This window comes from Vulpes vulpes, chromosome 1 (assembly GCF_048418805.1).
Source record: "Vulpes vulpes isolate BD-2025 chromosome 1, VulVul3, whole genome shotgun sequence".
In the NCBI taxonomy this organism is placed as follows: Eukaryota; Metazoa; Chordata; class Mammalia; order Carnivora; family Canidae; genus Vulpes; species Vulpes vulpes.
The window spans coordinates 153,326,790-153,339,577 of NC_132780.1; the positions used below are offsets into that span (position 1 = coordinate 153,326,790).

Here is a 12,788-nt window from a genome sequence, read left to right on the forward strand (position 1 = left end):
AACTTAACTTCTTGCCCTTTTCTGTGGTTTCCTTATCTGCAAAATGGGTTAATAATATAACCTATCTCATACAGTTAGGAGACTTGATGAATTGATGTAGAAATCACTTAGAGCACGTCCTGATACAAAGTCAGGGCTAGCCGCAGTTTGATCCACGATGGGCAGGTGCTTTGAAGTTTGGTATTGTTTCGATATATTTTGCATTTCTAAAAATCTGGACGTTTCCTTTCAAAGCGCTCTTCACCTGCAATGATCACCCGATCTTTCTTCAGCCACTTTAGTGAGGCACGCCTCCTAGAGGCCACAAGTGAAGCGTATTTCGAGCTCCCGAAAACCCTACAGATCTCACTTGGAGAGCTGGTGTGGCTCTGACCCACCGCTTGCTTCCGATGGACCCCTACTTCTTCCCTCGGAGCCTAATCTCTTCAAATTTCTGCAGGTCCCGGAGCGCGATCTGCGTGTGTGCATTCATCCTAGCTCCAGCCATTTTGCGAGGCGCTTACTAAGCGCGAGGCGAGGGGTGGGGATGGGGGTGGGGGAGGGGATGGGGGAGGGGAACCCAAGAAGGTCGAATCTGTCTTTACGGTGCTTGCCGTCCGGTAGGAAAAAAGAAAAACAGAACGTGCTGTGCATAGATGGACAAACTAACGTTCATCTTTTAGCTTCCATTTTCTTATCTCTAAATTGGGAGTAATACAACCTACCTTATAGGGTCGCAGAAAAAATTAAACAAGGGAAAACAGAGCCCCCCAGTAGGTGAGAAGGGAGCTCAGCCACCGCCTATTGCGGCATCCTCCTCCAGCTCCAGAGCGGTCAGTCTACCCTACCCGGTGGGTTAAGGCGCCCGGCTCTTGGGAGCGTGGGAATTTCCACCGCTAGCCTTCCCAGTGTCACTCGTCAAAAGCTCCCGGTGGCACATACAGGAGGTACAGCTTGCAATCTGGAAACACAAACCACCGAGTTTAAGAAATTCTAAGCGGGCAAAGAGGGCTGAAAGCCCCCGGGAACCCGGGAGCCCCCGCACGGAGCATGCGCAGGGCGCGCGCTGGGTGGGCGGGACGTGCGGAGGGACGCTGTAGTTTCGTCACTTCCGTTTCCGGTCCCATACGAACTCTCCCGCCATCTGAAGAAAGCGGCTGTTGGGGTTTGTGTGTTTTCGTATTTGGTGTGATTGCAGGTAAGAGGATCTCCTGCGGCTCTAGGACGGACAGTAATCTTGGTGTTGAGGCTTCCAAGTGGGGAAAGAAGGGAGAGCACTTTGCGGGCGGTGAGAGCCGAAGGATGACATGGTGGGGTGAAGGTACTGGGTGTTGGTAGGTTGGGGGCAGACACAGGTGCCAGCGAGTGGAGGGGAGAGAAGCTGCGCCTGAGAAGGGCTCGGTTAGGCTGGAGGCGGGTAGTTTTTATAAGGGGCTTGTGGATGCTTTCCTACAAGCCCGGAAAGACTGGATTAGACGTGTTCTGTTTCCCAGGGTTCTGAGGTAGGAAGTAACTGGGCCCGGTCCATTCAGTCTCTGCAAGCCAGAACCTGCCGCGCTTTCTTCCACATTCAGGATTGCAACCCGTGTTAAATCCCACCTTAACTCTCGGGACCGCAGAGATCTAAGGGCGGTGGCACATAGACTTGCAGTGAACAGGTAACATGGCCTGACTTTGCTGTCGCCGCAAGTTATGGCTACCACCTGCATACACCTCCCCCCACTCTCATTACGGAACTGTGTCAGGTCCGGTGTAGAAAATCTGGAAAAGGCAGAAAGACAGATTACCCAGGGATAATCACTGTTAACATTTTATGCATGACCTTTAGTTTTTTTTTTTTTTTCCTGTATATGTGAAGTTTCTTTTTGCACTTTTTTTGTGGTCAACCCCACTTGCCATCATTTTAACCATTTTATGTTTCCTTCCAGGGGAATGAGATGCAGTTTTCAGGGGGAATGCGCAAAAAACTGAGGCTGGGAGGTGACCAACGGAAGGCTTCCTACCCTCACAGCCTTCAGTTTTACTTGGAGCCGCCTTCTGAAAACATATCTTTGATTGAGTTTGAAAGCTTGGCTATCGATAGAGTTAAATGTGAGTGATATTTGAATTAGCGTTTATATGTTCTTGAGAACTTCACTTACACTTTTTGTGGAATGAATGAGGGTAATTTATTTCCTTCAGTTAATTCAAGAAATATTTATTGAGGGCTTGCTTTTTATTTACTGCACAGTGTATGTTTATTGAGTGGCACTATACCCTAGGTTGGGTGGGGATTTTCAGATGAATAATGTAATTCTCATATTTGTTGAAGCTGTATTCTAGTACATAGATACAGACATCCAACGTAATAATCATAACTTAGTATTTTAAATGTCTTACTAGAGGTAAATAGTAGTGTTCTTGAAACAGGTGAGAGTGATTAAGACTGCTTAGAGAAGTTGAAATGAAAAAAAAGAAGTTAAAATGTAGTCTGGACTTGGAAGGAAGAGTAGAAATTTCTCAAAAGAAAAGTAAAAGATTTTTTTCAAGCTGAGATAATGGTCTTGGAGGCATGAGAGAATGTTATATTTGAGGGAACAGTGACAAGTTCAGGATAAGTGGAGAAGAATGGATAACCAAGGGCATTTTGTGCCAAGCTAATGGTGTAATATTGGTGTGTAAGGAGGATGTGGCACTTGTACTGCTGGCCTGCTTATCCTCTGTGCTAGTGTAAGAAAGAAAGAAGCTGGGCATGAACTGAAGCAGAAGTAATAGCAGTGTCTTCTGAGTTATGTTCCAGGATATCCTGGTGGGAAAATCAGAAGGTAAAGTGAGCTAATATTAGTCACTTTTAGAGGAGTAGAGTGGCACCTGCTAATACAGAAAGAGAGCACTCAGTGCCTGTGGAGTGAAAGAGTGAAGACAGGAGAGAAAGGGGTTTTAGGAAGCTTAGCAGTGTCAGATGCTTCATAGATTAAGATGATGATTGAAAAGTGCCCTTTGAGTTTGGCATTTATGGGGTGAGATGATGAGGGCCTGAATTAAGGCAGTAATGGTATCAGGAATAGGAAGGGAGTGATTTACAGGATACTGAGGAGGTGTTCCTGAGAGGAGTTGGTGATTATTTGGATGTGAGGAGTGGAGGGGCAGGTGGGAGTGGCTGAAATTCCAGTTGGGAATGGTGGTGCTTAGAACCTGTGCTAGTGGAGATGGGATGGCAAGAAGAGGAGTAGGACTGAAGGGAAGAGAATTAGTTTAGTTTGGGATACCATTATGATGTACCTGTGGGGCATGGGTTTATGTTCAGGATTCATTTTAGATGTTTTTCATTGTTGAATTATCAAAATGCTTTTCATATTGATGGAAGTAGAATTCTTCTGAGGAAGGATTGAAAAGGTACTTTGGAAACCTTTGAAAGATACGTGCCTCTGTTCAGGGCAGTTCATTTAGTACATGGGAGGGCTTTGCTTCTTTACTATTGTGTCTTCTTCTCTACTTCATCAGTAAAGGAAGGGCTATTTTTTCTGAGGAGTCTATGCTGAGTCAGTGAAGCAAACTGACAAACAACGTTAGGGATGCAAACAAAGTTGCTTAGTTTTTTTTTCATGCCAGCACACATGAATTCCTTGACAGTGGTGGCTCAGTACCAGAGTAATTATCCCCCATCCCTCTCCCTCTGCTTGAGAATCCCTGGTATTAGATTATGTTATGGGACATGGATATTTTCTGCATATGGATGGAGATTATCTTCTTATAAATTTATGTAATTTGTATAATGTACTTACAGAAAATAAAGGTGTTACAACTTGTCATCTTTTAAAAACAAGTAATTATGGAATTGCCATTCATTTGTCTTGGGACCTAGTTTTTAAAAATTACCTTGCATTCATACATTTTCTCTTCTGTTTTTATAATATTTTCTAGTGCTAAAAGCAGTTGAAAATCTTGGTGTAAGCTATGTGAAAGGAATTGAGCCATACCAAAGTAAGTTGGAGAATGAGATCAGAAGGCTCAAGTTTTCCTTCAGAGTAAGTAAAAGCGGGAAAGAAATGTTCTTCAGTTTGTATATATTTCTGTAGTGAGTCTTGGTTGTGGAAAAGATCTTGGATTAGGCCCAGGGCTTTAAAAAAGACTAATATAGCATAGACTCTGCCTGAAGATATATCTGCAGCCCACTAGGGGTGATTGACATGTAGTCAGATGATCATAATACAGCAGGGTTTCTCGACCTTGGGATTATTGACATTTGGGCCTGATAATTCCTTGGTGCAGGGAGATGCTCAGTAGTGTCTCTGGCTTCTGTCCAGTAGATATCTGTAGACATTGCCATATGTACCCTGTGCACCACAACATGAGGGATGCCGATAGATATGTGCTCTAGGAACTTCAAGAGCACAGAGGATTACCCAGCTCACATTGGGGAGGTTTGGGAAGACATCCCAGTTCTAGCTAGTGCTGGAACTGAATCTGATAGATGTGATCAGATTTTTATTTTAGGAAGATGACTGCCAACAGCAGATTGAATGGGCCATATCTGGTAGGAGGAAAAACAGGTAACCTGGAAATAATGAGAGTGAATTGAATGGGGAAAAGAGGACTGATATTAAGAGATATTATGAAGGTCAAATGAACAGATTCTAGTGACATTGCAGGGAGAAGGGAGAGGAGAATTAGGAATGACTCCCAGGTTTTGGTTAGGACAAGTAGGTGGAAGGTGATAGTAGTTTGAGAGGTGATATATACAGAAGGAGAAGCAAGTCTTAGAAGGAAGATGTTGAGTTCTAAACATGAATTGGAGGTGCTCGTGGAAATGCTTAGTGGATAGTTGGGTATACGTGCAGGTTAGATTTAGGAGACACCTGGAGTGGGAATATAGATTAAAGAGGAAGGTTGGTATCAGGAGGAGGAAAATATTTGAGTGAGAAGATGATGATGGACAGGATGTGAAGAATACCAATATTTGAAGTGAAGTAGATTTGGGGGAGTCTAGGAAGGAGATTGAGAAGGAATTGCCAGAGAGGTAGATCAGCAGGGATGATAGTGTCATGGTAGCCAAGAAGGGCTGGAGCTGACATCATAATGATCGTGATAAAAATACCAATACCATAGGAATAACAAGAGGAAGCATTCATATTCTACTTACTGTATCCCAGAGTTCATTCTAAGCATATTACATATATTAACCCATGTAATCCAGTTAATAGTCTTATGAGGCAGGTACAATTATCACCACTATTTTATAGATAAGAGAATGGAGTTACTGATAAGCTACGTAACTGACCCAGGCTTATAGGGCGATAAGTGGCAGAGCCAAGATTCAAATGTGGACATTTTGTTTCCATGATGGTGGTACCTTTAACTACATATTTCAGAAGCTTAGGACCATGTAAGATGAATGGTACAGAAACCATTGGATTTATCAGCTTGATGGAGCCTTGTAGATGGAGGCAGAAGCCAAAATGATGGCAGTGTTTGGAGGAGAGAGGTGGGTACGGAATATGTACTCTTGTAAGATGGCTAGCTGAAAAGAGAGGAGAAATAGGTCTGAATATAGAAGAATTTATAGGGAAAAGAGAAGGCATACAAACATGATGGGAGATACTTGAACATGCTTATAAACTGAATGATGAAGAGAGAAAAGAACCTAGAAGAGAGAAGAGGAGCAGAATTTGAAGATAATTTGAGAGAGCATTTGATAAATCAAGATACTTAGGAGGCAAGAGCAGGTGGATTGCATGGCTTAGGTTTAGGGATTAGCTGATGTAGGAGGAGGGAGAGATCTTTTGTCCACAGAGATGGAAGGGACACTAGTACAGTGTGGATGCAGGAGCTGGGAGCTGAAGAAGTTGGCCCGGTGGCCTTTATTTTCTGTAAACTAGATGAAGTTATCTGTTGAGAGAGAACAGGAAGGTGGTGTGGTAGGGAGCTTAGCTCAACAATTGAAGACTGAAACAGCTTTTCTAAGAGTGAGGAAAGATGATTATGTGTCAAAACCCTTTTCTATTGCTTATAAGCATTGTGACCCTGGAAAAATTATATAACATCCCTGTGCCTCAGTTTCCTCATCTTTAAAATAGGGATATAGTAGTACTTACCTCAGGTTTTTTTTTAAAGGATTAAATGGGTTAATAAGATTAAAAATGGTTATAATAGTGCCTGGTACCTCGTAAGTGCTCAAGACTGCTCACTCTTACTGTGTTGAACTTAAATAAGCACTTGGTGCTTGTAAAAGTCCAGTACATGTTAGAGGTTGTGAATTTTTAATATTCCAAATTCTCAGTAATTGTGTATTTTATTCCCCCAGAGGTTCTCAGTATTTTGGGAATAGATCTGTAGAGTGTAGTGGTAGATTTATTTAGAATCTAGGTTTTTGCCAGATGGTTAAATGAAAGCAGTTGAAGGTTGATGCAAGGGGTGTTTGAAGAGATGAGAAACCTGGGTATAGGCTGGGTAAGAAAGGAAGTTAAGAGAGGGGTTGATAGGAAGAAAAGAGTAGAGTCCAAACCCAGGGGGTTTTGTTGAGATCAGTTCAGTTTTCATTTTCACTTAATGGCTAACAAGTAAAATGGTAATTACCTTGGAGGGCATATTTATGAAATTTGTTTTTGAAACTTTTACTTTACCACTGGCTTATGCTATCTCTATTTCTTTATATACTTGTTACCATTCTAATGCATTTGTTTTATTCATGTGCCATTATTCTTAAGGAAAGCTTAGAAGATGAATATGAACCACGAAGAAAAGATCATATTTCTCACTTCATTTTACGCCTTGCTTATTGCCAGTCGTGAGTACACGTTTACAGTCTCATAGTCGAATCTGATATCTTGGGTTATAAATTGGTACATGGGAAGCTGACATATATTGTACTGACCACAGAAAAACCCAGAAAAACATCAGAAACTGGCGATTCATGAGTTGAACACTGCTATAGTGAATTGTTTGAAGCCAGTTGTTTACTGAAAAATATTGAAAAAAATTCTGTTGTAAAATTTACCTGTTGAAACACTTGTTAGCTTCATGGGACAGCTTCTTCCTTTGGGATTTGAAATTGGAGGGGAATTCAGTAAGAATTGGAGGGGATTTCTGTTTTCCCAGAAAACAAAAAAAGTGTCACTATTTATAAGAAATAAAGACTCGAGGATGCCTGGGTGGTTCAGTCAATTGAGCGTCTACCTTTGGCTCAGGTCATGATCTCAGGGTGCTGGGATCCAGTTCCACATTGGGCTCTCTGCTCAGTGGGGAGTCTAGTTTTTCCCTCTGCCTGCTACTCCCCCTGCTTGTGCTCATGCTCAATTTCTGTCTCTCTCTCTCTCTCTCTCTCTCTCTCTCTCAAATAAATAATTGAAATCTTAAAAGAAAAAAAAAGAATGACTCAAACATACCCTTGTATTTGGTACAGATTTTTAGGAGTTGAGATGTATGGGCTAGTGCCTATTAGATTAAGATATTTTCCTTTGCTAGTTGGTTTGTTACAATATAGTGCCACCCAGAGGGAGAAGGAATTAGTTGCCTTTTTTTTTTTTTTTTTAAACTTTGTGTTCTTTTTCTGTATTAATTTTGGCTGCATAACATACTTATTTTAAGTTTTTTTTCCCTCTTTCTTTCTATTAGTAGGCTTATCAAATGAGAATCCTGAAATTGTTTATTATCACAAGATAATAACTGAGAAATTATTGACCATGTTTGGTTGGAGTTTTTCTTTTGTAAAAACATATGTGCAGTTTACATAATTTATGCAGTAAATGAATTGCTGACAATCTCTGAAAGTCACTTTGGAAAAAAAACTAAATCATATTTTACATGCAGTAGTGTAGTTTTTTTGTGACAATAATGTCCATTATGTATTTTATGAATTAATATGTTTGTATGTTGGCTTTTAAAAATTTGAGGTATACTTGCACATATTAAATTTTGTGGAATTATAAACTATAAAGCTGTAAGCAAAGTTTACTTTCAGAGTTGCTCTGATCATAACCTATTCAGAGATCAAGTTATCTTTAAAAAATTTGGTGTTTAGTTGGCATTGGTGAAACCACCTTAGACTGAAAGAATACCCTATATTCTGATGTAAATGACTATTTTGCACTTAAATGCTGAACTATTTTCTTTTATATTATTTGATGATCAGCTAGGCTCAAGGTATTCTGTATTTAATTCTTTTAATTTTATATTCATAATATCCTTCCTCATGTTAAGCACATCCCTGGAAGATTGTGGTATGTGGCTATACTCTTTATCATAATAGAGGACTTGTATGCCTTTAACTTCTGTCTGTTGGCATCTTGCTTGTGTGTGAATTTTATTTCATAAAAATTTTTTGGATTTAATAATCTGAGCTTTTTTTTTTTTTTTTAAAGATTTTATGTATTCATGAGAGACACAGAGAGAGAGAGAGAGAGGCAGAGACACAGGCAGAGGGAGAAGCAGACTCCATGCAGGGAGCCCGATTTGGGACTCAATCCCAGGACTTCAGGATCATGCCCTGGGCCAAAGGCAGGCGCCAAACCACTGAGCCACCCAGGGATCCCGTCAGTGGGCTTTTGAAATAACCATTGGGCTTTTCATTTATACTTACCATTTCCCTGTCTCCATTTCAGTGAGGATCTTAGACGCTGGTTCATTCAACAAGAAATGGATCTTCTTCGATTTCGATTCAGTATTTTACCCAAAGACAAAATTCGAAATTTCTTAAAGGATAGCCATTTGCAGTTTGAGGCTGTAAGTATTATTTTGTATCCGTTTTCACCATTCATCCCTTTCTGTTGGCCTTAAGTGCTAATATTAATGTGTGGCATTCTTTTTCTTTACATTTTCTTCTGAAGTCCCTGCCTGAAAGAATAGCTGTTGGCTTTGAGCTACAATGAACCTTTACCTTTTCGTGACTAGAAGAAAAGGGGCTCCTTGGTACTAAAGTCTCAACATTTAATTTCTTTATTAAATATGTGACTTGTGAAAACACAAAAAATTTAATTTATAAAGGTTCATTTAAAAAAAAATGATTTTATTTATTTATTCATGAGAGTTACAGAGAGAGAAAGGCAGAGACTTAGGCAGTGGGAGAAGCAGGCTTCCTGCAAGGAGCTCAGTGCGGGACTTGATCACAGATCCTGGCATCCCACCCTGAGCTGAATGTTCAGCCACTAAGTCACCCAGGCGTCCCTATAAAGGTTCATCTTTAACTAGAATCTTTTAGGCCGAAAATTTAAAGCTAATAAAGTATTAAAGAAAAAAGAGAAGTGATAGTTAATATTTATTTCCAATAATGAAATGTAGTTCAGACTTTAAAAGTCCATTGTTGGTAAAACTCTCTAAATAGCTTTAAAAATTATTTTGCAGACAAATCTGAATGATTTACATATCATAGCTATATAAAAAAGAAGAAATGTGTGGGATATATTTAGCAAGTTTAATTATTGTGGGTAAAAGTAGGATTTATGTCTTTTAGGTTGATCTGTGCTGCAGTGGGAAGGCAAGAAAATTCTGTTATAGAAGACTTAGATGGTAGTAGGATTGGATGAGCCTCAAGTTTGGTGTTAGAATGAGTGACTTGAGGCCAAATAAAGTAGAAGTTGGAATGAAGGACGTCCTGAGAAGTGGAAAATGTACCCACATTTTTAGAAACAGTATGGGTTATTGAGTTGGTGGAAAGAGTTGGCATGAAGGGAAGTAAATAAACATTTGATAGACATTTAGTGTTTATTTTATGTGTGAGGGAGGCACTTTCCACAATTTCTCTCCTTTCTCATAAGATCCCCATGAGATTTCTAAATAATGTCTACGTGGACATGGAGAAATGTTGAGCCGATATCATCTGACACAAACTCTGTTCATTTTCCCCTTTGTTTTTAACTTAGATCTTTAGTGAAGCTCATTATTGCTAATATCTATTACAGTTAATTTATCCTTTCATATTAAAAATAGTTATTTTTTCCTGTTGTTGCAATGAATATTGTCCTTGAGAATATCTGTTTTTTCTTTTAGAGATTTATTAGAGAGAGATCACAAGCAGGGGTTAGAGGTATAGAGAGAAGCAGACTCCCTGTTGAGCACGGAGCCTGATGTGAGACTCGATTCTAGGACCCTAGGATCATGACCTGAGCCCAAGGCATATGCTTAACTGACTGAACCACACAGTTGCCCCTAAACATCTATTTTTTTTTTATTTTAAAGTGTCTTAGTATATTGTCAAGTAAAATTTTTAAAAATAAAAACCATGTTTCTTTTTTAAAAAATCTTAAAATTATGTACAGAAAAGTACATAGATCATAATTGTATAGCTCTATGAAGAATCACAAAGTGATCATTACCAAAGAAATAAAACATTGCTGTCACCTTGTGCCTCCTCCCATTCATTACCTCCTGTCTCCCACCTAAAATTAGCCACTCTCTTACTTTTAATATCATAAATTAATCCTGGCTGTTTTTGAACTTTATGTAAATAGTACCATATAGTATGTCTTTTTTTCTCCAGCTTTATTGAGACATAATTGACGCATAGCATTGCATAAGTTTAAGGTGTTAAGGGTGATCATTTGACACATGTATATATTGTGAAATGTTTACCACAATAAAGCTAGTTAACACATTCATCACTTCACATAATTACCATTTTGTTGTGGTTATGGTGAGAACATTTAAAATTTACTCTCATAGCAACTTTGAAATATATGATACAGTATCATTAACTATAGTCACTATGATATTCTACTGGAAGTTTACACTCTTTGACCGATGTCTTATTTTTCCCCATCCCCTAGCCCCTGGCAGTCACTTTTCTGTTTTGTGCTTCCATGCATTTGGCTTTTTTATTTATTTATTTATTTTTTATTTTTTTTAAATTTTTATTTATTTATGATAGTCACAGAGAGAGAGAGAGAGGCAGAGACACAGGCAGAGGGAGAAGCAGGCTCCATGCACCGGGAGCCCAACGTGGGATTCGATCCCGGGTCTCCAGGATCGCGTCCTGGGCCAAAGGCAGGCGCCAAACCGCTGCGCCACCCAGGGATCCCGCATTTGGCTTTTTTAGATTCCACATGTAAATGAAATCACATATATAATATTTTATAATACCTTTATTGAAATAGCATTCAGATACCTTCAAATTCAGCCTTTAAAAATGTACAATTTAGAGGAAGGGAAAAAAGTAAAATGTACAATTTATTGGTTTTTAGTATAATCACAGAGTTGTACAACTATCACCACTATTTAATTTTAGAACATTTCATTACCCTAGAAAAGAGTTGGAAAACATTTCATTATCCTACCTATTGGAGTCATTTTTCATTTCTCTATCTCTCATCCCCTTGGAAACCACTAATCTACTCTCTGTCTCTGTGAATTTGTCTATTCTAGACATTTCATATAAATGGAATAATAACTTGTTACTGGTTTCTTTCACTTAGCATAATTGTTTTTTCAAAAATTAAAGTAGAATTAACATACAGTGTTATATTGGTTTCAGAAATACAGTATAATGATTCAACAACTCTGTACAATTCTCAGTGCTCATCCCAATAAGTGTATTCTTTTTTTTTTTTTTTAAGATTTTATTTATTCATGAGAGACTCAGAGAGAGAGACAGAGGCAGAGACACAGGCAGAGGGAGAAGCAGGTTCCATGCAGGACTGGATCCTGGGTCTCCAGGATCACGCCCTGGGCTAAAGGCGGCGCTAAACCGCTGAGCCACCTGGGCTGCCCCAATAAGTGTATTCTTAATCCTCTTTATGTATTTCACCCATCTTCCCACCTGCTTCCCCTCTGGCAACCACCAGTTTGTTCTCTGTATGTGAATCTGTTTTTTGGTTTGTCTCTTTGTTTTGTTTCTTAAATTCCACATATGACTGAAATTGTATAGTATTTGTCTTTCTCTGATTGACTTATTTAACTTAGCATTTTTTTTAAATTTTATTTTTTTATTTATGATAGTCACACAGAGAGAGAGAGAGAATGGCAGAGACATAGGCAGAGGGAGAAGCAGGCTCCATGCACCGGGAGCCTGACGTGGGATTCGATCCCGGGTCTCCAGGATCGCGCCCTGGGCCAAAGGCAGGCGCCAAACCGCTGTGCCACCCAGGGATCCCTAACTTAGCATTATATCCTCTAGGTCCATCCATGTTGTTGCAAAGGACAAGACTGCATTTTTTTTTTTTATGGCCGGGTAATATTCCATTGTGTATAGGTACCACATCTTTTTTATCCATTCATCTGTAGATGAACACTTGGGTTGCTTCTATATCTTGGCTATTGTGAATAATGCTTTACTTAGCACAGTTATTTTAAAGTTTCATCCATGTCATAGCATATATCAGTACATCATTCTTTTTTATTTATTTAATTAAAAAGATATCATTTGTTTATTCATGAGAGACATAGGCAGAGACATAGGCAGAGGGAGAAGCAGGCTTCTCACAGGGAGCCTGATATGGGACTCTATCCCAGGACCTTAGATCATGCCCTGAGCCAAAGGCAGATGCTCAGTCACTGAGCCACCCAGGTGCCCCTTCATTCTTTTTTATTGTCAAATAATATTTATCTGTTCAACAGTTGATGAACATTTGAGTTGTTTCTACAATCCAAAGGCTGACTATTAGGAATAATACTACAGTGAATATTTATGTGCAAGTTTTGTGTGGATCTTTTCTTTTCTTTCTTTTCTTTTCTTTTCTTTTCTTTTCTTTTCTTTTCTTTTCTTTTCTTTTCTTTTTTTCTTTTCTTTTCTTTCTTTTTTTCTTTTGACTTTATTTATTTGAGAGAGAGAGTGAGAGAGATCGCAAGCAGGGGGAAAGGGCAGAGGGAGAAGCAGACTCTTTGCTGAGCAATGCTCCCTG

At 39.4% G+C, this 12,788-nt stretch overlaps 1 protein-coding gene across 5 annotated transcripts in view; it reads left to right on the forward strand.

Moving 5' to 3' along the window:
* The first annotated feature begins 314 nt into the window (after positions 1 to 314).
* The window catches only part of PRIM2 (DNA primase subunit 2), a 299,004-nt gene continuing 286,530 nt past the window's right edge, over positions 315 to 12,788 (forward strand). For 2 of the 5 annotated variants that reach the window (XR_011996697.1, XM_072734830.1), the window contains exons 1-5: positions 1,078 to 1,177; positions 1,908 to 2,070; positions 3,883 to 3,986; positions 6,666 to 6,745; positions 8,559 to 8,679. Coding sequence is in view for 4 of the 5 variants with exons in the window: in XM_072734830.1 (XP_072590931.1) it covers positions 1,917 to 2,070; positions 3,883 to 3,986; positions 6,666 to 6,745; positions 8,559 to 8,679 (459 nt within the window). In the remaining variant the exon portion in view is untranslated. Of the gene's footprint in view, positions 1,178 to 1,907; positions 2,071 to 3,882; positions 3,987 to 6,665; positions 6,746 to 8,558; positions 8,680 to 8,783; positions 8,925 to 12,788 lie in introns of those variants that run through there. The other 3 variants (XM_072734841.1, XM_072734812.1, XM_072734821.1) reach the window with 3 other exon arrangements.